Source organism: Neolamprologus brichardi, unplaced genomic scaffold (assembly GCF_056152115.1).
Source record: "Neolamprologus brichardi isolate AB-2024 unplaced genomic scaffold, ASM5615211v1 NODE_ptg000032l+_length_1147064_cov_1, whole genome shotgun sequence".
Lineage (NCBI taxonomy): Eukaryota > Metazoa > Chordata > Actinopteri > Cichliformes > Cichlidae > Neolamprologus > Neolamprologus brichardi.
This window is the reverse complement of record NW_028270039.1, coordinates 488,094-515,958: the sequence shown is the minus strand read 5'-3', so window position 1 is coordinate 515,958 and position 27,865 is coordinate 488,094. Positions and strand designations below refer to the sequence as shown.

The window sequence follows — 27,865 nt, the reverse complement described above, 5'->3', positions numbered from 1 at the left end:
ACACACACCTGTATCTATAGTATTTCATGCACGTGTGTGATGTGTTGGTTTATTAGGAGGATGCTGGTCATCTGTAATCTATAATAGAGGTGACATTAGACGTGGTATTTGAAAAGCCGACATTTGATGGAGAAAAGCCGAGTGTGGAGCGAGCTATGAGCGCGTACTGTAGGCAGGTGTGTTTATGTATACAGCAGTTGAACCGTAAACCTCATTCTGTGTCCATGAAGGAGCTCTTGACTCTCTGATCCTTCCTTATTTATGTGGAAGTGATCCGCGCCACTTGCTGGAAATGTCCCCCTTGGCCGTCGCTGCAGACACGCTGGCTCACAAAGCCACGAGCTGCGGCGACACGAGCGCACACAGCAACAACTTGTCATATATCCCTGCTTAATGCATGTCCAGTGTTTATTGCGATGTACGAAAGTCCCCTCTGTCTTCTCCCTGCATTAAACCAAATTTGACATTTTTCAAAATAAAAGCATCTGACGGCAGGCTCACACTGGATTCTGTTTGTTAGCAGAATAAATGAACTACAGCTGAATTTGTTGTTTAATGATGAATCTAAATGTTGAATACAAAGAGAAAACGAGCCCCGGGCGAACCCCCGAGGAGGTCGTCCAAAGAAACGCATCTGTCCAATGGGATTTCAAATCCAAAGTTTACTGTGGAAGTGTGGGACGAGCACTTCCACATGATGGTGATGATTGCTGCATCCTGCGCTTTCAATATAAAGTTATAGCGAGGGGAGAGGCCAGCAGAGATTTCAGCATAACTTGGCCATTGTGAATATTTTTTTTGCTCCTGTAGTTTTCGTTGTCAGATATTTCTGATGTCAGGAATCCTGCCGGCCCTGTACGGCCTTGCTGGCGTCAGTGGTGAGATTGGATGTTTGCGAGTTCAATTCACAGCCGGTAATAACTTGACACTGGGCGTAATGAAACGCGCTGGGGTTAAGGCCTCATTCCAAATATTGTCCTGATCATTTCCCAGACCGCAAGAAAATATTAGAATATTATCGTTCAGCAATATTCCGATTAAACATGAAATTAATGTTTGTTTGTTTGTTTTTTATTTTTGTTTAACGTGTCAACACCGGACTCCCGGCAAATCGTTAAATGACCTCCTCTACAGTCAGGGAGATGGGAAGGGAAAACTTTTTTTACAGGTTAAGGGACAATCCAATCTAACAGGAAAGTATTTTATCGCTTCTTCACAGAAACAGCTGCTTTCTTCGGTCCTGTTGGTCCTTCATTTTTCCTGCGTCAAACGCCAATATTCGTTTTTTCCATCAAGTCTATCTGATCACTAATATTGTTTGTTTTTCACTTTGCACTGAACCTTTTCTCAGCATGCTCATGCTTTCATTGTGGACGGCTGCAGGCTTCGTGTTGCAGACTGCCATCATGCACTGACGCAGCTGAGGCAGTGTGTGTGACACTCTCACCAACTCAGCTCAGCTCAGCGACAGAGCGGCCTGTGCTTCATTTGCTGCTGTACGGCCTGTCAACACGACCAGGTTATTTCACGGTTTAGTTTCATATCTGCTGTTTTTTCTTTGCATTTGTGACATGCTGGTGCTTTACCTTCAATCCAACATGAAAACCTATTTGTTTGATATTTCTTTGTGTGAGATGTGACTGTAAACAGCTCCTGTTCTTATTGTTCATTTAATGTCAAATCTATTTTATTTTCTAACCAAGCAAGCATGATGTCATTGATAAAAATGAAACTTACCGTGATGTGAATTTTTCCTGATAAGATTCATTGACCGAGTTGCTACTTGGTGAAATCCGTCCCGGGGCCGGACTTTAGAACACGAAATAATCAAAAACATTACAAATTGCATCCATAAATATCAGTGCAAGACTATGTTGTTGGTCATTCTAATAGTTTATTAGGGCAACTTTCCGATGGAAGTTACGGTGACCTTATCCTGTCCGTACTCTGCACATTCTTGTATAAGTGATTTATTTTAGAGCAGACTCTGCAGCAGGTCCATGCAAATCCAGAACACAAATTCAGCTTTTGCTGCTGGATTTACTGAAAAACTTTGTAAAAATGAATCAAAACATAATTCGTTTGAGTATCGTGCAGACAGGTTAGCATGTCAGACTTGGTGTGATAATGTTTTGTCATCGATTGTGTATCAAACAGGCCACAGCTCTGAAATAGACACACGTTTGTTTTCCTTACACTCAACCAAATACCAAACAACAACAGTCACCTCAAGTCGCTGTATAAATAAACCCCAATAATAATAATAATAATAATAATAATAATAATAATAATAATAATAATAATAATAATAATAATAATAATAATGATAAAAATAAAATAATAATAATAATAATAATAATAACAATGATAAAAAATAAAATAATAATAATAATAATAATAATAATAATAATAATAATAATAATAATAAAATAATAATAATAATAATAATAATAATAATAATAATGATAAAAATAAAATAATAATAATAATAATAATAACAATGATAAAAAATAAAATAATAATAATAATAATAATAATAATGATAAAAATAAAATAAAATAATAATAATAATAATAATAATAATAATAATGATAAAAATAAAATAAAATAATAATAATAATAATAATGATAAAAATAAAATAAAATAATAATAATAATAATAATAATAATAATAATAAAAATAAAAATAAAAATAAAAATAAAATAATAATAATAATAATAATAATAATAATGATAAAAATAAAATAATAATAATAATAATAATAATAATAACAATGATAAAAAATAAAATAATAATAATAATAATAATAATAATAATAATAATAATAATAATAATAATGATAAAAATAAAATAAAATAATAATAATAATAATAATAATAATAATAATAATAATAATAATAATAATAATAATTATAGATTAGGAATTAGGGAGTTGTTGTGCACTTGCAATTTTGCACTCCATCAATAAAACTGAAAAATTTAAATTGACACTTGAAAATCTCCCAAATCACGTTTGTATTTGTCAGTGTCAGTTATTGTCAGATATTGAACTACACAGATTTGTAAATTGTTCTGGTCTCACGCTGAAATGCACAGACTGAACAGCATCTGTAACCTGCGTGACTGCGGTGTATAAGACATGATAACACAATATTAGTGTACAGCTGTATATCGTTACAGTGGGAACACAAAGTAATCATTAACTAATTGATGAGGGGTCGTTACATCCCCGGTCTGCAGGAACGGGACGAGCTCACACAGATAAACACTGTCACGGGGAAATATCTCCAAGTTTAATCCACGGTCACCGGTTTTTCCGTCTAACTGAAAGAAATGCAAAAACCTGGCCTGCCGTTGTCACGTGAACACAACGTTTCTATGGTAACAACAACCACAAACCGCGCAGAGAGAGGCTCGAAAATGTCTCACCGAGCGTTTAGTAAACGTGTTTGCGAAGACAAGCGCGACTTTGACGAAATGAAAACCGCCGCCGCGGAGTTTTATCGAGTGAGCAGAGTCCCCCAGGACATAGAGCGAGCCCTACACCAGCTCTTCCTCCACCGGCCCGCGGACCAGCACGGCTACCTGGTAGGACTGTGAGCCTCTTTCTGTCCCTGTGAGGTTAGAAAACAAACAAACAGAAACAGAAGGTGGTTTGAAGTGTATTTATTGTTCTTCTGTGGAAGGTATTTCCTGTTTTTAAGCACATATGAGGTGCTGTTTGTCACAGCAGCGTGACGGTGTGTCACAGTCATCACAACGAGCAAACAAAACGACTGTACATAAAAGATGGCCCCAGCCACCTGACGTCACCTGTGACACACGAATCAGTTAGTTCTTAGTGACGTATGAGTGACTATGTCAGTAAACACACCGATTCAGAAAGTTGGATTTTTAACACTATGTTGAAATATTTTGTCACTGGTGGGAATCATGTTGACTAATCCAAGCCAGTACTCTTCCCACTATTGGGAAGCAGACAGCAACAGCTGTTAACTGGCTGCTCATTGGTCAGTTGAAGCAGCTGTGCCCTAAACTCCAGTAGCCTCTAAGACGAAAGAAGAAATATCGCTCTCAGAGGCCCGATCTGGTTTTGTACCAGGCTTCAAATACCAATAACACCACGGTGTTTTTCAGGTTGTAACATTTGCCATTTGAACATGGGAGTCTATTGACCCACTTTTGGATTCAGCCTACCCATTAATATTAGCATCCACTGGTGACACTCTGGTGTCATGCCGCTCAGTTGTGCACCACTCAATTTTTCTAATTTTGCAAATATACCTGGTGATGCAACTCCTGCAACCAGGTGAGGCCTCGAGTGTACAGTCGGTGTGTTTTTACTGCCTTTTAAATGATACATCAGTGCCGAAGCTCAGAGATTTTCCACAGGCAAAGGTGCTGCAGCTTGCAGCAAATTATCTTTACTCGTCTTTACTTAACAAACCTAGTCCTCTAAAGAAAACCCCGTGAGCTATAAGACGAACTGAGGACTTACAAGTTATGCTAACTAGATTATGTTGAATACACAGTAATTAACTGGCTAGCTCCTGGCTAACAAGTGTTAAATTAAATGCAGTGTATGCAAACTTAGAAGATGTCAGTGTGTATTGGCTGGTTTCTTTTATTGCAATATTGACATTATGTGTTAAAAGGCAGAAATCTCAGTTTTATTGTAGTGTAAGGTTAACATGAAAACAGACACTAGTACTCAAGTGTCCAAAGGCTTCTTTGTTGTGTTCTCTGATGAGATTATAGTTGTTCTTTCTCTACTTTCACGTTACATTGAATGGAACATGATGTGATTTTGTAAATCATGGAAAGGACGGTCAGCCTGGGCACAGCCATTAGCCCGTGACAACTCATTGAGCACGTTTGATGCGGTCATTGTGAAAACACTTCATTTTTCCGTGTCATGACGGTTTTAAACTATACATGTACATCTCACAGTTGGGTGTATTAATACTTCAGCACCAACAAATGAACAATGACAAGGACTCATTAATCTCTACACGAGTGTGATTCATGGTGGCCATTTAACAGCTAAGGCAGCACGCTGGAAACCACATCGCACACCTGAAAGAACCAAAGTGGAAACACAACAAACATTATGAGCACAAATATAGTTTGGAACAAGGGCGTAGATTTGGCATGGACGGAAGGGACATGTCCCCACCAATAATTTGATCTCTTCGAGTAAAGAAAAAGAAAACCGATAGAAATTTTAAAAAAAAAAACGATCTGTCAACGTCTCATTCACCCAGCGGTGCAGAAAGAGATAAATTACGTTCTCTACTCGATTCCTACGTCATGTGACAAATATGGTCAATGTGATTGGCTGAGCCTTTCAGGGAGCTCTGTTTAGTTTTAGCAGCGGCAATCCTGCGCTGCGAGGACCTGCAAGGAGGAGAGGGGGACGGCAGCAAAAAGAACCTGGATATAAGAAAGTGTTTTTCAAAGAAACCTGTAAGTCACTTAAAGTCAAGTTCACTCATAAAATCTGTCCATCATAATAACATTACAGGCTATGCTAGGCAATACATGCCAACCCTCCCGTTTTTTCTCGGACAATCCCGAATTTCAGTGCCCCTCTTATTACTCTTTCTGAGTTGCAAAATAAACTTTTAAAATTTTTCAGGCGAGAATGTAGCTGTGCAAACTTCAAATATCTGAACCGGGGAGAACAGCAAACTCCCGGCACATCGTTTTAGGCTTTGGCCCACATCAGTCTAAAATTGTATGTAACCACGAATAACGTGTTACCATGGCCACCAGGAGAGACTGGACAGTATAGATGTAAAACAAATATGCCAGCAGTTTATCTCAGTTAACGAGCAGGCATGTGTTTGGCTCCTTGAGTTGTTGTGTGGGACATGTAGTCCATGTCTGTTGCTGTAACAGTAGTTCATGTTTAGAGTAAAACATCCCAGCTCACTGATTTGATCGGGGCAACAGTGCCTAAAATGTTGCATAATGTTGCTGAGAGATCTTTTACTTTGTGGTAATCTTAGATGAGTAGTTTTATGGACAAAAACCAGCAGGTCATTCAGTGTTCCCTTAGTGCTGATGTGTCAGAGATGTTGGTGTAACTGAAGTAATGTTGTTAAGTCCTTAAAGTCATATTATTTTATTGTCATGACTGCATTTGAAGCTGTTTTTATTTTTGTATGATATCTGATTTATATGGAATATGGCTGAAGTAAACTAAAGTATAAAATACTTAGTCATTTGTTTAATAGTAATTTAACATTATGTAATTCACATATAAAACTATGAACTGTAATTTTAAATGGTTTAAAAGCATGTAGAATAGCATATGTAGGCAAGTATATTTCTCCTTTTATCAAGAAGCAAAGACAAAATGAAAAAAAAAAGAAACAGGGCAGGGTTCGGTGTTTGAATCATCCGCCCCCACCAATGCCAAAACTGAATCTACGCCCTTGGTTTGGAATGACAGCGTTAGCGTTCGCCCGTTTCCTCTGCTGTTTTCGTGCTGTTAGATCTCAAAGGCCTGTAAGAGCACGTCCTGTCATAAATGTTCATTTGATATCAAGATTCTTTATTCGTCACATGCATAGTTATACAAGTATAACACGCAGTGAAATGTAACCTGACACGCTGCTCGACTTGTGCAAAAGGGGGGAGAGGAAGAGCATTATATATGATATACATTAGGTGAATGTGCAGTAGTAGCATGTATGCAGCAAGCAGGTGAATTCTGTACATTAAGTGAGTTAAATAAGAACAGACAATATGAACACATTTAAAATTTAAAAAGAATTTGAAAGGTGTTTGTGCTGATGACTGTGCCACGGCACATGACAGGATTAATAAGGTTACTGCAAACACTCCACGGTTTGTTCAGTGCTCTGCTGTGGAGCAGTAAGCTTTACGAACGAGGTCAAAGGTTGTGACGGCGATATCTGCAGCTGTCAGCTTTGGTAATTTTTTAAGAACTTCCAAGTTGTCAGACGTTTTTGTGCTGTTGGCTTTGAAGGGCGTGTAGACCACCTCAGTGGAGACTCAGTGTGTAGATCAAGCTGAAGCCACTGAAGCCTCCGTGTATTCATAAGAAAACATGTAAATATTCATTATCACCTCACAGGTAATCTTCCCCAAACCAAACGTCAGCGTATGATAACGAGCAGTCACAAACAGTCGGCTGTTTCTACCTGCTAACATCAGTAATGTGGCTTCATGTGCGTTCTTGCACATATTTGTATATATATATCTGGTTCTGTAAAAACATGCAACAAGACTTGCAGTTTGGCTACACGATTTATTTTGTGTGCACGTCCTTGGCTGTGAGAGTGTGGCCACTGGTCAGCACATGCTGCTGCTTTCACAGGTGAATTTAAAATGTAAATAAAAAGTGTTTTTAATGTTTTCTACACATGTTGTATTTACTCTGTAACTGCTGAACCATACTGTCATTGATGGTAAGGAGGACACAGAAGTCGTTAAATAACGTCACTGAGATACTGCGAGGTGTTTTTAACCATAACCATCCCTTCAGGCGGATTACTTTGCAAACCTCGCGGCACCACCGAGAATCAGCAGAGTGACGGGACGGCAGGTTTATGACGCGAGAGGACGGCTTTCTGTTGAGGCAGAGGTCTACTGTGTTGTTCACAACAAGGAGAAGGTAAAAGTCATTTGTCTCATTGTGGCCTTTAACTGGTGAACTCAGAGCGTTCTTATGTGACTGTGGCTGAGTGTTATATGGATGAGTTTGGAGAGCAAGCCACAGGGTTGAAGAACATGTTGTTGCAGGAGCAGGGTTTGTTTGGCTACGACGTGCGACCTTAAATCAGCTCTCAGTTTAGTGAACAGATAAGATGACCCTCAGCCAGGCTGTCACCCTGCCAGGTGGCCCTGATAACTCGATAACAAGGCGCCTTGGAGTTTTGAAAGTCATACCACAGAGGCATCGCTTAAAAAACTCAGACACGTTTCAGTTTTAGTCACCTTGACTGTCAGAGGTCAAGTTTTCCAAAAATCTTGTAATTGCGATAGCTGAAGAAGGAAGTCACGTAGGATTTTCAAACATGAGTCTACTAAATGTCTGAGGGGTCGCACTCGTGGCCACCAGCATTTTCATACACATGAGTTTACCTGGTTTGAGCTTTGCACATGTCTCTTGCACTGTCTTTGTTTTGGTTTTTGCACTTGTGCAGGCTGTCTGTCACATGTAGCACATGTACATGGTGTTGGAGTCACTGTGTGCCACTGCACATGGTTGGAATGACAATAAAGCCACTTGACTTGACCTGATCGAATTGATTGTGTGATAGTGCTGGAAAGTCTGACATTCATCTAACCTGCACTGGTGCTGGTTAACACAGCAGTACATCTCAGTGTACCCGGGGCCCAAACACTGACTGTTACCCACATGGCTAACCTGCAGCCTCGTTCCTCCTATGAGGAGAAATGAAACGGTTGAAATGATATGAACCCTAACACCACACTGCTGGAGGCAGCGCAGGTAGAGGTGATTGTGCAGGCGCAGCAATTTCTCCATAGGTATGATCACTCTGCACTCCAAGTATATGTTAGGAGAGCATTAATGAAATGTTGGGTTTTATTGAATAAATACCAATAAAATAGAAACACTTTGGTCATTCCATATTAGAAAAAACTGAGTCAAATAAAAACTAATTTACAAAGTAACTGTTGTTGTTGGATGCCAGGGTGTGCGCTGTGAACCAGTCCTACTGAAGAAGTCCTTCACTCACGTGCTCGCGTCAGTGCTGCCCACCTCAGTTCTCGTCATTCCACCTGGTGTTGTTCTGCTCAACGTGGGCCTCCAGCTTCACTTGGGTGGTGCTGCACCCTGCTCAGCTCAGTCCCCAGACCTCAGGGCTTATTCTGGTCATCAAGCTTTGTATGCTTGTGCACTAACATAACCTTAGTCAGGAGGATTTTTTAATAATAATAACAATAATGCATTTTATTCGAGGGCGCCTTTCAGAAACCCAAGGTCACCTTACAAAGAACAGAATTAATAAAAGGAACAGTAGTCATAAAATACATCAAATAAGTTAAAACAGAGCGTGACAACAGATAAAATCAGCATTAAAGTGAATAAGCCAGTTTAAACAGGTGTGTTTTGAGCTGTGTCTTAAATATGGAGAGGGAGTCAATATTTCTTAGTGCAGGAGGAAGAGAGTTCCAGAGCCGGGGAGCAGAGGGACTGAAAGCTCTGTTCACCACAGTGATGAGACGTGAGGATGAAAGGGTAAGATGATGACCTGAGAAGGCGGGAAACAGTGGTGATATGGAGCAGGTCACACAAATATGAAGGAGCAGATTTATGGATACATTTGAACGTGAGAAGTAAGATTTTAAAGTTTATCCTGGTTTCTAGGGGCAACCAGTGAAGCTGCTGAAGAACTGTTGTAATATGAGCTCTTAACAGAGTAGAGTTATGATCTGAGCTGCAGAGTTTTGGAGAAGTTGGAGTTTATGAAGGGAGCTTTTAGGGAGACCAAATAGGAGGGAATTACAGTAATCAACACGGGACGTAATAAGACTATGGACAAGGCAGCAGCATGGGGAGTAAGGAAGGGGCGGAGTCAGTTAATATTACGTAAGTGGAAGTAAGCAGACCGGGTTATGTAATTAATGTGAGACTGGAATGAGAGAGTATTATCAAGTATGACACCCAAACTCTTAACCTGAGGGGAGGAAGGGTGGGAGAACGTTCAATGTTAATGGAAAAACTGTGGGATTTGGTTAGGATAGATGGTGAGCCAACAAGTAAAACTTCTGTTTTATTACTGTTGAGTTTGAGGAAATTGGAGGAGAACCAGGATCTAATCTCAATAAGACAGTCTGAGAGGGAGGTAGGTGGGAGGGATGAACTGGGTTTAGAAGAAAGGTAGAGCTGGGTGTCATCGGCATAACAGTGAAAGTTTATATTATATTTTCGGAATATATGACCAAGAGGAAGCATATAAATAATGAATAAAAGAGGCCCCAATACTGAACCCTGGGGCACACCAGCAGAAACAGGACAGAGAGTTGAAGAATGGGATTTAAGTTGGATAAACTGAGTGCGGTCTGAGAGATATGAACCAGGCAAGGGGGGTGTGACTAATACCAATGGAAGCTAACCATGGTATCAAACGGCGCACTAAGATCAAGAAGGATGAGGATGGATAGGAGACCAGAATCAGCTGCCATCAGAAGGTCATTGGTAATCCTTAGCAGAGCAGTTTCTGTGCTATGATTGGGGCGGAAACCAGATTGAAATTGTTCATAGAGATTATGGTCACTGAGATGTAAATGAAGCTGGGCGGCGACAACTTTTTCAAGAATGTTTGAAATAAAGGGGAGATTTGATACAGGGCGAAGATGGTCAAAGTTATTGGGGTCTGCACCAGGCTTTTTGAGAGATGGGATAACGGAAGCCTTTTTCAGTGCTTCAGGATCAAAACAGTGTTCAGGGAGGAACGAATAATATTGGTTATGAGAGGAGCCAACGAGGGAAGACAGGCTTTAACTAACACAGTAGGGAGAGGGTCATGGTGACAGGTGGATGACTTAGATTTTTTAATGAGATTAGATACATCAGTTATGGAGGGAAGATTAAAGCTTGAAAATAACTGACAGGAAGACAGTGGGGGAACCAGGAAGTCTACTTCAGAGTCAGGAGCTCCTAAAGAGTTAAGTTGACAGTGAATGTCTGAGAAGTGAAAAAAGAGATAAGAGAGTTGCAAAAATCTGTCGTGCAAGAGAACAGCAGCGCCTTTTGCTAATCAGCCATATAGTTACATTTTATATGTCACCTAACGACAGGAAAAGGTAGATGATGTCATTTCCTGGCACTTCATACTGAGAGGTAAATACCCTGCAACATAAGAACTTTTACCTTGTACTAGTAAATCACCTTTTTCACCCTTCTGAAGGAGTCCTTCATGTTTGTGGTGTGTAGAGCATGTCATCAGCTGCTGTTTCGAGCCACTTGGTCCCTGAGAGTCATGAGAGGACTGAGCACGTGATGGCTGCTGTGCTGTGGATCAATGAGCCTCTGAACAGCATGCTGAAAGACCGAGATCCTTGTGACCAGTTAAAAATCGACCATATACTCAGGTAGCACCTAATACTGCTTATTAGTAGTGCTTCATTAGTAGTATTTTTCAGTGCTATTTGTCACCTTAAGGAACACGTGTCATATCATGTTCAGTCACAAAAACCATTTAACACATCTGTGTGGCCACTGAAGCCAGGATCATGGACATGAACTGGGAGGTTTTACTGCAGTCCACTGACATTCACGCTACATCTTCCTTAGGAATCAGGCTTGTTAGGGATTGTTACGTTGATTAAACCATTTTTATTTGCTCATCTGAAATGATGTAGCACTTTCTTTAAGGAGCGCTGTCTGGAGGAAAAAGAGGTCCGGGACAGGGAGCGGCCTGAAGTGATTCCCTCTTCATCTCCTCCACAGACGAAAGAGAAGAAGAGCATTAATAAAGGTGAGCGAGTGGTAAGTCCTGCCCTGAGCTTTCTGTCTTTAGTCATCAAATGTATATATATATAATATATATATATATTATATATATATATATAATATATATATATAATATATATTATATATTATATATATATATATATAACCTAACCATAACCCAGCCCTAATTGTATATATATATATACAATTAGGGCTGGGTATCGTCAATCGTCGATTTCTATAATCGATTCAATTTTGACTCAGACAGTCAGAAATATCATAATTCTGATCATTGATCAGCACATATCCATATTTTATGTCTGTGTATAAAACAAAGCTGACACTGTGAGTGTTACTCCCCTTGAGTCGTAATAAAGCTCAACTTGTTCTTTGCGTTTTAACTGACATTTATTTCGGACAGGAGGATTCTTCGACATGCCTTAACATGTAATGATGTCCAATCACAGCCGATACAATGCCGTCAGAACTAAAAAGAATTACAAACTTAAATGAATATTCTTAATAAAGCCCTTAAGCATTATATATAACGAAACATTCCAACAAAAGGATCAATAAAATACACTTCACACTGCGGTAATTGCACTCGAATATCACGCAACACTAGCGCATTTACATACAACGATAATAAACAAAAGAAAACATTTACCTCATCGGCCTCACTCAAAGGGAATAAAACTTTAATCCTTACGTCGTGGGGAGGTCTAAAAAAGGCACTCTTTTATTTATCTTACTGTAGACGTGCAAACCTCGTGGCTCGTCTCTCAATTAGCTTGCTGAGTGTGCCAGCCAAAAAATACCCTCTTAGCAACAACAGACGGAACTATAGAAAAGGTTCCTATCTAATTGCACAATTAGCACAAATAACACATTTAAACATATAAATCTAATGAACAAAACATGAATTACTATTTATTTATTTATTATTTCTTAATATTTCAACTACTAATTGTTTCAACCTTACATATCTAATAAAATGAACTTAAATGCGAGAGTTGCCTATGACGGCAGCTACAGTGAGACTTAGAGGTGTGAGCATCACAGCAGAGGCCTTTGTGTCAAAGTAACTGAGGATAAAACAGAAAAGCATGAAGGAGATTTTCCTGGCCTGGCTTTTTATAGCAGGTAAAAAAAACCATGAATCAACGTGTGAACATTGTTGGGTTTTTCTCTGTATCTATGAAGCGCCTTGAGGCGACTTTTGTTGTGATTTGGCGCTATATAAATAAAACTGAATTGAATTGAACATGACCTGATGCTGCTGAAGTGAAGCAGAGTTATTAAGGTTTGATTACAGACACAGCTGAGCAATCATTTGTAACAGTTTACACGTCTTTGCTGTTAAACAGCAGAAATCAGACTTTGTTGTCGGAGGTCATTTTTGAACAAACACGACTGTGGCCAGCAGCGCTGCACACAGCAGCAGACTGGTGCGTAATGGCAATGAATAATGCAGGAAACAGAGGTTTGATGGTAAACTGAGAGAGAGAGCTGTGCAGGAAGTGGGATTTTATGGTGGTGGAAGCAAAAAACAGCCAAAGTCAGAGGGAGTTCATGACGCTGTTTATCAAAGGTGAAGCGTAGTTTGAGCTTCTTTTGCTGCTGGTTCGGTGAATTTTGGTCAGAGTGATGAAACCTGCAGCTGTGACATGTCTGGTAAAATGCGTTTATATTTAAAAATCGATTCAGGATTGAATCAATCGATGTCGCTCTTTATGAGGCAGTAAGTGAAAAGGTTTGATGGTGTTGTGTTTGCTGTTAGGAGAGGAGACAAACCTGATTTATTTTATTTTCATCCTGTTAATCGCTGTGATGTCTCCCTCCAGCTCTCTGCTCTTTGCTTCACAACATTCAGTTTAATACAAAACTAATAATTCGTAATATCTCACACACAGTTTTTCTTCTTGTTTTGGCTGCTCCCTTTTTTGGTCACCACAGGGAATCATTTATCTTCATGTCATCCACCCTTTGCATGACCTCCTCCTGTCCTTCTTCAAACTTTGGCTGTGTGCTCAAGCTTTCTGTTAGTGTAAACAGGAGTTTGTGAGCGATCAGTAAAATCAAAGTTCTCGTAGTCCTGCACCTTTTGAGCCATCTTGAATCAATTCTGGGGTCTTATTATTATTAAAGCATTACCCTAAAATGAAAACTTTCAATGTTTGGGTCACTGTGTTATAAAAACTGTATAAAATCACCACTGTGGTCAGATTAAAAACAAAGAAACTGTGAAAGAGTTCAAAACAAGACTGGAAGTTTTACTTCTCACTGTTTCTCTTGTGGAGGTTCAGGTTCTTTCTCTGATTAATCTTAGGTTTTTTCTCTGTTACAAGCCAGAAATATGCTCCAAACTCTTTTGGGATTTTTATTATATTACAGGTAAAAAGAGCACCGTGGAAAAGCCACTTCCTGCAGCGGAACCACAACAGCCAGTTCTACGTGGAAGCTTGGCTGTTGGCTCAGTGTCACTGGCTGTGGCCAAAACTGGGGCACAGATACAGGGCGTCCATCTGTACGAATACGTAGCAGCTCTGAGGAACCAGGAGGTTTGATAATGAAAACACATACTGGATGTTTGACGCTGGAAACAACATATAATAATGTTATTCGTTTTGTTCAGCCTCCGTTTCACATCCCTGTTTCCTTGGTGACATTGCTCAGCTGTGGCAAGACCTCGCCGGGAAAACTGAATTTACTGGAGGAAGTGATCCTGATCCCCAAAGTGGGACAACAAGTCAAACAAGTACAAAACAGAAACCTTTGGCTTACTTCTCCCTGTTGTCCATAGACTAGCTCGCAGTTAGTGTGTAGATCTGCGTGTTTCCTCTTTTGCTGTTTTGATGCAGTAGATTATTAGGAAGTCACCTTGGTTTCTTTATATTCTCCATTTTTCACTCTATAGTTTATAAAACATACTGAAATCTGACCTTCTTCCACAGATCATCACAATGGCTCTTGAGGTACAGAAGGAGATGATGAGAATAATGGAAACTTTAACCAATGGCGGGGTGAGGGACATTGCTGTTTATTAATTTTAAGAGCAGGCACTGAATTCAGCAGATTGTATGAGGGCAGAGAACGCACACGGCAGCAGGATTCAGAGATTTCCTGAAAAATATAACAGAATTGTATTCAGTGTTCATTGTTAAGTTTTAAATTAATGTATCTGTGCTTATCTGAAGATCTAAAACGCTTCTTAAATGATTCCTCTATTTACCTTTGAATGGTTTGCATTTTATTTTCAGCGCTGCTGACTGAGCCCTAGATCTAAAATCAGCAGAGTGGGAGTTTGACACTCTTGGCTTCCAATAACCTTGTGATGAGGACTATCTCATTCAGATATACAGTATTAATTTAAACTTGTCTATTGTCATCCACATGTAGCTTCAGCTAAGCTACTTTGCAGCAAAAATATCTAACCAAAAACATACTTTCACCAACATTGTCTCTTTACAAGCACCAGGTTTGGTTGGACCGCCTTCTGCCCTCACAGCTATTTCATTTATTTTCCAGTGAGGTGCTGAAAGCAAGTCAGAAGTTTTAGTCAATATTAGTAAGTAAGTAAGTAAAATTTATTTATATAGCGTTTTCACAGATAAAAATCACAAAGTGCTTTACAACACAGGAAATGGGAATATAAAAACAATATAACAGTAAATAAAACAATGTAAAACAATAAAACTATAAAAACAGCATAAGAAGAAATTAATCAAATGCTTTTCTAAATAAAAATGGTTTTCAGCTGTTTTTTAAAAGAATCAATGGAGTCCGTGCAGCGAAGAGACAGACACAACCTGAAAGGCCCGATCACCACGAGGTTTAAAACGAGTGCGCGGTACCACCAGCAGTCTCTGATCTAATGACCTTAAAGCCCGAGAAGATGAATGTGGTTTCAGCAGGTCAGATAAATATTGAGGAGCCTGACCATGTAGGGCCCTAAAGGTTAGAACTAACATTTTAAAATGAAATATTAGGATGATCTAGTCTAATTTTGATGAGCACCTTGCTCACTGCAGCTTCACTCTTCATCCTCTGCTCCACTCGTTTTGAATTCAGACATGTGGTGATTATCTGATTACAATTGTTTAGTAAGTGGCTAATTATAGTTCCTGCTTTAACCTGGCTGTTCTTTCTGGCCTCTGCCATCTACAAGCCATGTTCATCCAAAGAAGAGCCGCATTGGATGTTTTTTCTTCTTCTTTCTTCTTCCCCAGATTGTCTGCACCAAAAGTCATGCCATGTTGAAATTCAATAAAATCAGCTTTTGTCTCTATTCCAACCATAGCAAGTTCTACTCACCATGTTTAATAATAATAATAATGGATTGGATTTATATAGCGCTTTTCAAGGCACCCAAAGCACTTTACAATTCCACTATTTATTCACTCTCACATTCACACAGTTCATTCATACTGTTGTAGCAGCTGTACAGCTGCGCTGGGGCAGACTGACAGAAGCGAGGCTGCCATATCGTGCCATCGGCCCCTCTGGCCAACACCAGTAGGTGGTAGGGTAAAGTGTCTTGCCCAAGGACACAGAGCCCGGGGATCGAACCGGGGATCTTCCGGTTACAGATATGCTTCCCAACCCACTGAGCCACAGTCGCCCAAGGTTTACATGCCTAAATGCAGCGAGTTTGTTCCACTGATTAGCTTTACTGAGTAGGTGCACCCAATAAAGTGTCTCACAGGTGTTAATGTATATATAATAGTTACTTATGTGAACCATGTGCTTGTTCCAAGGCCAGCGAAGCATTTGTATGTGACAGTGGGGCCCTGGCTGTAAGCCACGAGCGAGCCGAGCAGCCTCTGGACCTGATCGCCGAAGCCTGCACCAACCTTGGACTTCCACTGGGCACACAGATCCATTTAGCTTTGAACTGTGCTGCTCATGAGCTCCTGGACCCTGTAAGTTCACCAAAAATAGTCAAACACTTTATGGAAAATAATGTGTTGACATGTTGTTGTGAACTTTTTCAAAGCAAATACATCATAAGCATATCAGTTTAAAAAAACAACAAGATTTATCGTCTTGATGGATTCTCTAATCTCTTGTAGTATAAAGGGAAGTATGAAGTTGCAACTGGAGTTCTGAAATCGCCCGATGAGTTAGTCGACCTGTACCAAACCCTCATCAGCAAATACCCAGCAGTGGTGGCTTTAATAGACCCATTTAGGAAAGAGGTAAGCAGGGCTAGTAAATAAATCTTGGACTATTTCTGTGTCTTCTCTAAATATAGTTTTGCTGTCAACAACATGTTCATATTGCTGTGTATTCATGTTCCTGTGTCTGTTAATTCATAAGGACAGAGACCAGTGGGAGAAGCTGAGCAGTATGATTGGGAACTCGTGTTCACTGCTCTCTGACGTCTCCTACAAGTCACAGGGACCTCCCCTTCCTGGAGTCAGAGGCCATATCTTAAAACATATCAATGAGACAACAGTCAGTGACCTGATCCACATGACATCAGAGCAACAAGGTAACAGCTGGAGAAGAGAAAGATGGCACATGGATGAATGAAGCAAACTGCATAAAGTGCAATGAGTGGTCAGGTAGAGTAGAAAAGCACTATGTAAGAACCAGTCCATTTACCAGTTACATCAGGTCCAAGTAACAGTGAACAACTCAGTTAGTTGCAAAAATAAAATGTTTGCAATAGGAGTATTCCTTATGCTTCCTCTTCAACAGTCAATGATTTCTTCCGTAACCTGTATAATTAATGGTACAATGCATCTGGTACACATTTACACACAGCAGACAGTGATGTTCATCTCAGGTTCACTCTTAAAAGTTTGCTGACCTTACTCTCTTACACTCCAAACTGAAAAAAGAACTGATCCAACATATTCTCTCTTTCAACATCTAACATACATGTAAAATACTACATACTACATGCTTCTTGGTGTAATTCAACATGCACAGCTATGACCCAATATTGCATCTTTCTAAATGAGGATTGGATTAAATAAAAAGCCTGTACATCATCAGAAGGGTAAAACTAACCAATCCCACAGTGGTCTAATCCTGCTGTCACAGCTGGTCAGGCTGGACTCAATGCAGGACTCTGAGTCACACAGGTAAAGGAAGGTTTCTTTACAGAACCACCAGGTAAGATATATACATATGTACAGTGATGAAGGATCACGACTCCAGGGGATCCAGGGGAGGTCCAGGGCATCCAGGGAAGGTCCAGGGCATCCAGGGGAGGTCCAGGGAATCCAGGGGAGGTCCAGGGCATCCAGGGGAGGTCCAGGGCATCCCGGGGAGGTCCAGGGAATCCAGGGGAGGTCCAGGGCATCCAGGGGAGGTCCAGGGCATCCAGGGGAGGTCCAGGGCATCCAGGGGAGGTCCAGGGAATCCAGGGGAGGTCCAGGGCATCCCGGGGAGGTCCAGGGCATCCCGGGGAGGTCCAGGGAATCCAGGGGAGGTCCAGGGCATCCAGGGGAGGTCCAGGGAATCCAGGGGAGGTCCAGGGCATCCAGGGGATGTTCAGGGCATCCAGGGGGGGGGGTCCAGGGCATCCAGGGGAGGTCCAGGGAATCCAGGGGAGGTCCAGGGCATCCAGGGGATGTTCAGGGCAAGGCTAACACGTCTACACTCCTCTTCACACATTCTGTGACTCACACGCTCACAGACTCACTCCACACTGAAATCCACTCACGCTCACGTTCATCCAACAGGGTCCACAGGAAACAAGAAGGGTTCCAGGAAGGTTGAGGTAAGTACAACGATCCAATGAAGAACATCACCGACATGTAAGGGTTGAGCTGAGACACATGGAAAAGAGTATTTCTGTGCATGCTCCGAGGACGCTTCAACTAGACTGAGACAAGGTTGACCATGGAGTCAATCTCAAACTGCCCATTGAAGTTGGGAGCCAGTTTCCTGGACTTGATTCAGACTGGAACGTACTGCGCTGAAAGCAGTCCATCGGTTTTCCATTGGGCAGCTCAGGTGGCTCTCCAGATGTGGAGGTGCCTGCGTAGATGATGTTGAACAGAGGGAACCATACACTCACTCTCGACTGTTGGGAACAGCCGCTGTTGGTAGCCCTGTGATGCGACAGCCCGGTAACAGAAGACGTGAGGCTAATATGGGCATATTCGATGCAAGTCAGGTAAGAACTCCAGGTGCTCTGTTTGGTGGAGGTGAGACAGTAAAGTGCTGCCTCCAACTCCTGGTAGGTACATTCGGTTTGGCCATTAGTCTACAGGTGAAATCCTGAAGACAAACTAACCAAACTCTAGAGTTGAACTTGTCCCGGGTCTGATACGATGTCCAAGGGGATCGCGTGAAGTTGAAAGACAGGTTTGGTAAGGATGTGGGTGGTTTCTGTTGTTAGGAAAAGCCACGAAATGTGCTAGTTTTGAGAATTGGACAACAATAGTCAGAATTACCATATTTCCTGCAGAAGGAGGAGGCCTGTCATAAAATCAAGTGCGATCTGAGACCATGGTCGTCCGGAGGTCGGCAGAGGTCGAAGTAGGCCTGCAAAAGGAAAGGTTTGAGGCTTATTTTGAGCTCAAGTAGAGCAAGCTAAAATATGCTCCCTGGTATGCCAAGTGTAGGCCACCAGGCGTTCCAGGAAAGAGATGGTCTGACTGATACCTGGATGCCAGGTGAACCTCGCCGTGTGGTCCCACTGGAGAACTCAGGACTGGACCAGGGTTGAAACGTAGAGCCACTCGGGCGGCCTGGTTCTGGGATCAGGTTTGTTGCACTGTGCCTCACAAACTGTGGACTTTATCCCCCATGTAACAGCTCTGATAACATGAGGAAGATTGAGGACTCCTTCAGAACGTCCTCTGAGGAAGAAAACTGCTGAGACAGTGCGTCGGGCTTGACATCCCGTGAGCCAGGCCTGTAGGTGATAGAGAACTGAAAATGTGTAAAAAACAGTGCCCACCTGGCTTGATGGGCGCTCATCCGTTTTGCAGTTTGAAGATACGCCAGGTCCTTGTGATCAGTCCAGACTATGAATGGTTGGGGCGTTCCCTCGAGCCAGTGATGCCAGGGCTAACTTGATGAGGAGGAGTTCTCTATCCTCCACATTGAATTCACGAAAGAAGTAAGCAAAAGGATGTAGCTTACCTTCATACTGCTGCGAGGTGATTAAAAGCAGCCTAAGAAGACTGATCCCACTGAAAGGGAACCTTGGGAGTGGTGAGTGAGATATTAGACGATCTTACTGATATTCCAGATGAAGCTGCGATAAAAGTTAGTTAAACCCAAAAAGCATTGGAGCTGCTTCCAATCTGGGGGTTTGGACCAGTCGAGTACTCGTCGGACCTTCACTGGGTCTGGTTTGATGTTCCCCTGCTCAGTAATGAAGCCCAAGAAGGAGCCTGTTTCCATGTGAAATTCACATTTCTCAGCTTAAACAAATAGCCGGTTTTCCAGCAAATGTTGTAACACCTGTTTGACAGTCTATACGTATATAAAGATATTGGAAATTATTGCCACAATGGTGCATTACTGTAGCAGCTAACTGTCTGTTTGTGTCTTGTTGGCATATAGGTTCTGTGTTGATGGGAACTACATGCAGTGAGCCATGCAGTGAGGATTCTTTGTCAGATATAGTAAGTCTTCTTCCTGGTTTATGAGTGATGCTACCATGGTGGCGAACAGTGTCAATGTGAATTTCTGTATAAGCAGACGGCAGCCATCTGCTTATACAGAAATTCACATTAAACAGAAATTTACATGAACTACTTACATTAAAAGTATAGCCAAACCCATAGATTTAAAACAGATATTCGTCTACAAATAGTGACAGAATGCAACCAGCTGGTCACCAGTTGAGTCACACTATTGCACTGACCAGTTTCAGAAGTATTGTGCTTATCAGCACAGACTCACTTACAATGATTTCCATTTGATGGCAATATTTTCGAATTTCCAAATCATTATCATTTTTTTTCAAATATTATAAATTAAGATCAGATACCTAGCCCTTTATTTGTCACGTGCAAATAAGGGGATATCTATCTTAAAGCTCAGGAAACTATTTCGACAACTTGCCAAACAGCTAAAAGAGCAAATGAAAGCAGGTCCAGGGATATCCACTACAACCTGAGATTCTGGCAAAATACATTTATATTTAAAAATAGATTTGAGATTTAATGAATCAATATCGCTTTATTCAAACTAAAAGTGATTTGAATTGGGGAAATTGGCCGTCTCAGTCCCAGCTCTGACAGGATGACCAAGACTATTGACTCCCTGTTCACCCTGCAGCGATGTTTGGCTTGGAAGCAGCTGAACTATTACAGCAGGCTCAAGATAGTCATTGCTGTGCCAAGGAGGTGTCAAGGGGCCTCCCCAGGAGATCTAGCAGTTCTAGAAGGTCTAGGGCTTCCACACATCAGCCAGCTTCTGAAGTCCCAGACTTACCCTCGGACCAGGCCAACCAGCCCCATCCCTGTCTCCCCAGCGCAGGGCGACTTGGTCAGCTCTGGAGGCAGACCTTTGGTTGGTGTCTATCTTGACTGAGGGCTAATGCCTGCTGTTCTTCCGTAGACCTTGAATGACCATCTTGATCCTTTCCTCAGTGAGCGACCCCCAGCAATTCCAGATACTGCGGGAAAAACTTGGCCCTCTTGAAAAGGTTCAACACAGGAAGTGGATGCCGATAACTGACAAGCTGGGTTCTTTCCCCACTACTTTTTAGTTCTTAAGCGGGACAGGAGACTTCACTCAATTTTGGATTTCAAGGGGTCTTAACCAATATCTTCAGCCCCTAAGATGCAAGATGCTGATGAACCCGGGGGTGAGGCAGGCTGTCAAAGCCTGATGGTTTGCCACCATCAAGCTAAACTATGCCTACTTCCAGATTCCTATCTGGCAGGGGCACTCCCCTGGGCTCAGGCCAGGGGAGCGGAGACTCCATCCGCAGATGGTCCACCAGATCTGGTGCCACTTTGTAAGAGCAGAGGTCGACCTTTTTGCCTCCAGGGAGTAAACAAATTCCCTCACCCTAACCCACCAGGGCTGCCTACTCCTTTTGCTGGGGACTGTTTGCCTCTTGATGTGCAGTCCACCAGTTGGGAAACTGGGGCCACAAATGACACCACCATGCAGTTTCTGCAGTCAGGCTTGAACCTACACCACTGTACTCTGGTCATGTGGACTTTGGTCAACTGCTTGCCCACTGAGCTAAACAGCACTGCTCAAGTGACCTACTCAAGTGCCCTGAGGGTCCAGCTTGAAACCTGGGCCCCCCGTAGCCACTTACCAAGATTACTTGTTGTGCCCTCTGAAGATCTACTAGATGATAGGAGTGCAGGTCTACAGACAATTCTTACTGTGACCATCACCAGTACACAATACCAGCTGATCTACACAATACAGTGGCTTGCAAAAGTATTCGGCCCCCTTGAACATTTCCACATTTTGTCACATTACAGCCACAAACATAAATCAATTTTATTGGAATTCCACGTGAAAGATCAATACAAAGTGGTGTACACGTGAGAAGTGGAACGAAAATCATACATGATTCCAAACATTTCTTATCAACACCTATGCCTTGCCCACGATCAGGTACTGCAGAGGGTCAGGCAAGTCCTGAGGAGTCAGCTGAACGGTAAGAACAAGATCCGGGCCATCAACACGTACGCCCTGCCCGTGATCAGGTACCCTGCTGGGGTAATAGCCTGGCCAAAGGAGGAGATAGAAGTCACTGACATAAAGACAAGAAAGCTCCTTACCATGCATGGAGGGTTTCACCCCAAGTCCAGCACCCTGAGGCTGTACGCTAAGCGGAAGGAAGGGGGCCGGGGACTGGTGAGTGTCAGCACCACAGTCCAGGATGAGACAATGAACATCCAAGAATACATCACGAAGATGGCCCCAACTGACAGCGTGCTCAGTGAATACCTCAGGCAGCAGAAACCCAAGAAAGAGGAGGGAGACGAGGAACCATCATGGAAGGACAGGCCCCTGCACGGTATGTACCACCGGCAGATAGAGGAGGTGGCTGACATCCAGAAATCCTACCAGTGGCTGGACAAAGCTGGACTGAAAGACAGCACAGAGGCACTAATCATGGCAGCACAGGAACAAGCTCTGAGTACAAGATCCATAGAGGCTGGGGTCTATCACACCAGGCAAGACCCCAGGTGCAGGCTGTGTAAAGATGCCCCAGAGACAATCCAGAACATAACAGGAGGGTGCAAGATGCTAGCAGGCAAGGCATACATGGAACGCCATAACCAAGTGGCCGGCATAGTGTACAGGAACATCTGTGCCGAGTGTGGCCTGGAAGTCCTGAGGTCAAACTGGGAGACGCCCCCAAGGGTGGTGGAGAATGACCGAGCTAAGATCCTGTTTCGTCATTCATCCAAGTGACTTCTTCAGTCTTGCAGTCAGCTGAGACTGAAGAAGTCACCTGGATGAGTGACGAAACGTTTCTCCCACTGAAAAACATCCAGATGAACAGAATAAACTTTTTGGGAGTATAGCTACATCTATCACTACGCCCTTCTTCCCCTGCTTGCCCACATGTCCTATGTCCAGCTGGTTAGCCATCACCAGTTTTTCCACCTGTATCTGTGTCCCACAGGATCTTTGTCAGGTGGTTGATATATATATATGTGTGTGTGTGTATCAGTTGATATTTGATTTATATCCAGCATTGTTTTCAAGGTCAGCTACAAATTTATCGGTCTAAAGTTGAAACAAAGCTTAATTTGGAAATAATTTAGAAACTATAGTTCACAAAAGTGTGGGCTTTGTAAATACTCCCTGGAGCGTGAGGTGCCTCAGCAGAGGTTTGTGCTCTTTGGGTGCTTCTTGTTACCTTTTTGTCTTTGTTTTAGTCGATTTATGCGTTCTCATTCAGGTAACGTTGTCTATTTCAAAGTTTTAATTGGTTATTGTTGTGTTAATTTCAGAGTGGTGGATATAGGTAACCATGTTACAATTTATTATTAACATCAGTTGTATTTGAGAATGTTAGAAAGATGCGGTTTGCTATGATGACGAGAACAAAAGAGTTTTTCGATATTCAGTTAATTCCTTTGGTTAAGCTCAGAATTCTCATATTATGACAAAAAGCAGATAAGAGAATAAAAGATAGTCCATTCTTTCCTTGTCGGCTGCACAAAAACCAGAGACTGCCATTAGTTTATTGTATGATGCTGCTCTGAACTCCATTTTAAGCAGACTCATGGAAATGAGTAGTATCTCAGGTAACAATTGCAAGGAGGATTGTTTATTAAGATAACGAGATCAAATATCAAGTGATAAAAAACTGGACCTGTACAAGGGTCACTAATAACCCCGACTGTCCATCCGTTTGCTGTGGAACCGTTCATCTATTTTGATTAACAAGCAGTGTAAATAGATGAAATATTGCTGTGTCTCAGACTGTGCTTTTCTTCTCGTTCAGGCTGTGGGTCTGGGCCTGCACTATGTCAAACTGGGAGGTCTAAGTGGGGCTGAGAGGATGACTAAATACAACCGGCTGATTTCTATAGAAGAAGAACTGGCCCAACAGGGAATCCTTGGTAGGTTTTTTTCTCAGCCTTCCTTGTGATTTTTCTTTGGCTGGACAGAGAAACAAGGCCAGACAAAGCCAGAGAGAGAGAACGGTAGTAGTAGTGTCTGGGTTTGGGAACACGTCTCTCTCTTACTGCTGGATATGAAAGGACACGGTGTGTGAGGAATTGTACAAACGCGTGTTTGTGTGTGTGAGTGTAAGAGTGAAAACCCCCTACCTTGGATCTGTTAATTGGCCACCTAATTACACACAAGGACAAATACTTTCCCATCCATCATTTCTGAAAAAGCAGGCAGGGGCAGCAGAGGGTTAATGAGAGATGAGTACACGTCTGTCTAATCAGCTGCCACAAGCCGGCATTATTCAGCATGTTTATCTGTGTTTAATGTTTGTGTTCATTCTACACGAAGTGAAAGGGTTAACGTTCCCCAGCCGCACAAATGCTATTTCCATCCAGTTGTCGTAGGTGTCTACGCTCCAGCTTTTGTACATTCACTTTATTTAATTTTGTCTCATCCAGTCTTTAAGGAGAAGCACCCTCCTCCACTGTTCCCTGACAGCCCACATAAGCATTCAGGCACCGCAGAGGCAGCGAGGTCTGGATTGGAGGAACACAGCTCACATCTGATTCAGACAGATCTTTGAACGTGTCTTCATGATAATATATTTACCTTTCACAATTCAGTTTTGCAGTTAACACCACCTGTAATAATCTGCTGAGGCGATTATAACCGTTGTGGATCGATCCAGGGTCACCATTGTGTGAGCACCGCTCTGCTGTGTTTACAGCTCTGAAAAACTCTAACAGTTTGAAATGTGAGTTCTTGTCAAGAAAAACATCAAATATATTCACATTTTGAGTTTCGGAGGAAATCACACACAGTGCTATGTACAATGATGTTGTTTAAATTTGAAATAAAAACCAGAACGATTTTAAGTTCAAGTCAGTTCAAGCCCCGAACAAGTGCACATGGAAGCTTTTATATCTTTGCTCAATCTGCTGCATGGTGTTTGAAGGAAACGTTTGTATGTTTACTCCTCAGCAGTAAAAGAATGAGGGGGTGTTGTCATCAGTGTCAGGTGTGTGTACTAACAATCTCAGACAGGTTTGTGTCTCAGTGACCTCAAGTTCAGAGGTCAAGTCTTCTGTAAATCTTGGAAATGGGATGAAATTAGATTTTGAGTCAGTGTCAGTGTGCATTCAGTGTTTGCATTTTTCAGCAAATAAAAGAGAAAATGATCACGCGTGGCCCAGAAGCATGTTTTCCTGCATCGATCCAGAATATCTCCAGGCAGTAAAAGATTTAACTGAATATCAAATTCATGGAATTAATTTCACAGCTCTGAAAAGAGGTTCATTTATCGCAGTCTTAATTTAAAAGAACTAAAAGATGAGACCACAGTGAAACATTTTAATGTCACAGCTGACGGTGACACATTTTGTTAGCAATCTGATTTAAGAGTGACAGTTGAGTCATCGTGTTCGCTGCCTGTGGGAGCTTTAAAGGAGCTGGGTAAAGAAAAGGCTGATAAACAGACGTATACAAGCACAGAGCGCTGACAGCGTTATCAAACACTGCCTGCCCCTTGTCAGCACGGGACGTGAGCAAAAGGCTCCCGTGTAACTGGGCAGCGCCTGATGGCTCGCATCCTGCAGAGGAAGTGATTGTGTCTGTGTGTGACAACAGAAGAGGAAAGACCCAGAGGTGCAGCTCCTGCAAAAGTGGAGGAGCTGCATGGACCAGACACCAAGCTGCATCCATGTGTCTGTCACATCACTTTATCATAGTACTGATCACCAGGGGTTATAATTTATGCACAGTTTATAGTGCCACAGTCAGGGGTTAAAGCGGGCTAGTGTTTGGTTTACACAGAGGTACAAAAAGACGAAGGACAGGTGAGGAAGAAGACAAGGAAAGGGATACCTGACACCTGGATCACTTTATTGGTGAAGAAAACCTTTAAACAGTGAATTCTAAGATGAGTTTTGAAGACACTGCACTGCTGTCCCATTCATCTCATGCACAGTACTACAGAGCTTTTGTGATTTAAAAACAAAACACGAGTAACGAGAATGGGGAAGAAAGTACGCGTGCTCCTGATGTGGCTGCCCACTGGGATGGCCACATCTGTCTTTGGAAACCACCACTGTGTCTGATTGGTTGGCCTGCAGCTTGAATTCCCACAGGGCCGCCACTGTGTTGTTCTCAACAAGAATCAGAGGCTTCTCCTCCACATGCAGCACAGATGTTCTTGTACACTATCCCAGCTTCTTATCCGGTGCCACAGCGGTCACGTCATTGTCATGAGACACTCACAAACAAAATCACGGTCTAGTAATGCAGTAACGCAGCATGCTTACGGGAAAGTAACGGTAATCTAATTACTTTTTTTGCAATAGTAATCCCTTAATTTATTCGTTAATTGAAAGAAGTAATCAGATTATGCGTTACTGCCCATCTCTGCTTGGAACAAATTACAACAGGACAACAGGACTGAAGGGTTTTAATCAAATACTAAGGGCAATGGAGCATTGGATGGCTGTTTCTTAATATTGTATTGTTACTGTCTTTTATTTTAATTGGTTATATGAATGACTATAGTGTGTTTTAATATGCTGTAGTTTTGTATAGTTATTTAAAACAGTTCGCTCTTGAAAATGAGACCTTGTTTCTCATTGAGATTTACCTGTAGAAATAAAAGTGAAATTAGAAAATAATAATAATACAGAGAAAACTCCAATAATAATATGACCCTCTATGAGCAGCACTTTGGTGACAGTGGGAAGGAAAAACTCCCTTTTAACAGGAAGAAACCCCCGGCAGAACCAGGCTCAGGGAAGAGCAGTCATTGGCTGCAACTGGTTCAGGGTGAGGAGAGGAAGACAGGATAAAGACATGCTGTGGAAGAGGGTCGGAGATCGATAACAACTAATGATTAAATGCAGAGTGGTGCACAAACACATATGAATGTGCAGACTGTGTGCCTTTGTATGCTTGGTGCTTAGTGCCTGTACTTATACTTCCATGATCTTTGGATCTCCTCAGTTGTGACTGCCTTCCTTCCCCCTTTTTATCATCTCACTACATTTTCTTCAGTCTGAAGGACATTCTGATGTCTTTGGTATAGAGTGTGGCAACTGATGTATCATTGGCTTAGAAAAGAAAGTTAGCGGCCATCCAGGTCTTTATGTCTTTAAGACATTCCTGCAGTTTAACTCATTGGTGTGTGTTATCTGGCTTCATGCACAGATAGAGCTGGGTGTCATCTGCATAGCAGTGTAAATGTATGCTATGTCTTCTAATGATGCTGCCTAGGGGAAGCATGTATAATGTAAACAGAATTGGTCCTAGCACTGAACCCTGTGGAACTCCATAATTAACCTCAGTGAGTGAAGAGGACTCTCCATTTACATGCACAAACTGGAGTCTATTAGATAGATATGATACAAACCACTGCAGTGCAATACCTGTAATACCTACAGCATGTTCTAATCGCTCTAATAGGATATTATGGTCGACAGTATCGAACGCTGCACTAAGGTCTAGCAGGACAAGCACAGAGATGAGTCCACTGTCAGAGGCCATAAGAAGATCATTTGTAACCTTCACTAAGTTCAGTTACATCAGTAAACTTAGTGAAGTGGCTGCATTGGCTTAGTAACTGTTAGCTTATTAACTGTTAACTTATTAACTGTTAGCTAATTAGCTGTTAGCTTATTAACTGTTAGCTTATTAACTGTTAGCTAATTAACTGTTAGCTTAGTAACTGTTAGCTTAGCAACTGTTAGCTTAGTAACTGTTAGCTTACTAACTGTTAGCTTATTAACTGTTAGCTTATTAACTGTTAGCTAACGGTACCACTGAGTGAGAACTGCTTTGCTTGCAGATGC

At 41.8% G+C, this 27,865-nt stretch overlaps 1 protein-coding gene across 3 annotated transcripts; it reads left to right on the top strand.

Moving 5' to 3' along the window:
- The first annotated feature begins 3,402 nt into the window (after positions 1-3,402).
- eno4 (enolase 4) lies at positions 3,403-25,230 on the top strand. 3 transcript variants are annotated; one of them, XM_006807066.2, is made up of 14 exons: positions 3,403-3,589; positions 7,518-7,646; positions 10,938-11,095; positions 11,366-11,481; positions 13,851-14,017; positions 14,092-14,214; positions 14,411-14,479; positions 16,214-16,378; positions 16,529-16,654; positions 16,776-16,950; positions 19,989-20,050; positions 23,863-23,980; positions 24,494-24,569; positions 24,659-25,230. In XM_006807066.2, the coding sequence occupies exons 1-14, from the start codon at positions 3,422-3,424 to the stop codon at positions 24,702-24,704; spliced, it is 1,698 nt and encodes a 565-aa protein (XP_006807129.2). In that variant the 5' UTR covers positions 3,403-3,421; the 3' UTR covers positions 24,705-25,230. The 3 variants fall into 3 exon arrangements, with proteins under 3 accessions (XP_006807129.2, XP_006807128.2, XP_035770859.2); XM_006807065.2 differs by having other exon boundaries at positions 24,494-25,230; XM_035914966.2 differs by lacking the exon at positions 7,518-7,646 and having other exon boundaries at positions 24,494-25,230.
- The last annotated feature ends 2,635 nt before the right edge of the window (positions 25,231-27,865 follow it).

What these genes read in the sequence shown, in the direction of transcription:
- eno4 (XM_006807065.2), top strand. Translation starts at nt 3,422, where the DNA reads ATGTCTCACCGAGCGTTTAGTAAACGTGTTTGCGAAGACAAGCGCGAC. An exon ending in CAGCTCTGAGGAACCAGGAG is followed by an intron (nt 14,018 to 14,091) that starts GTTTGATAATGA and finishes CGTTTTGTTCAG; the next exon opens with CCTCCGTTTCACATCCCTGT. An exon ending in TGGGACAACAAGTCAAACAA is followed by an intron (nt 14,215 to 14,410) that starts GTACAAAACAGA and finishes CTTCTTCCACAG; the next exon opens with ATCATCACAATGGCTCTTGA.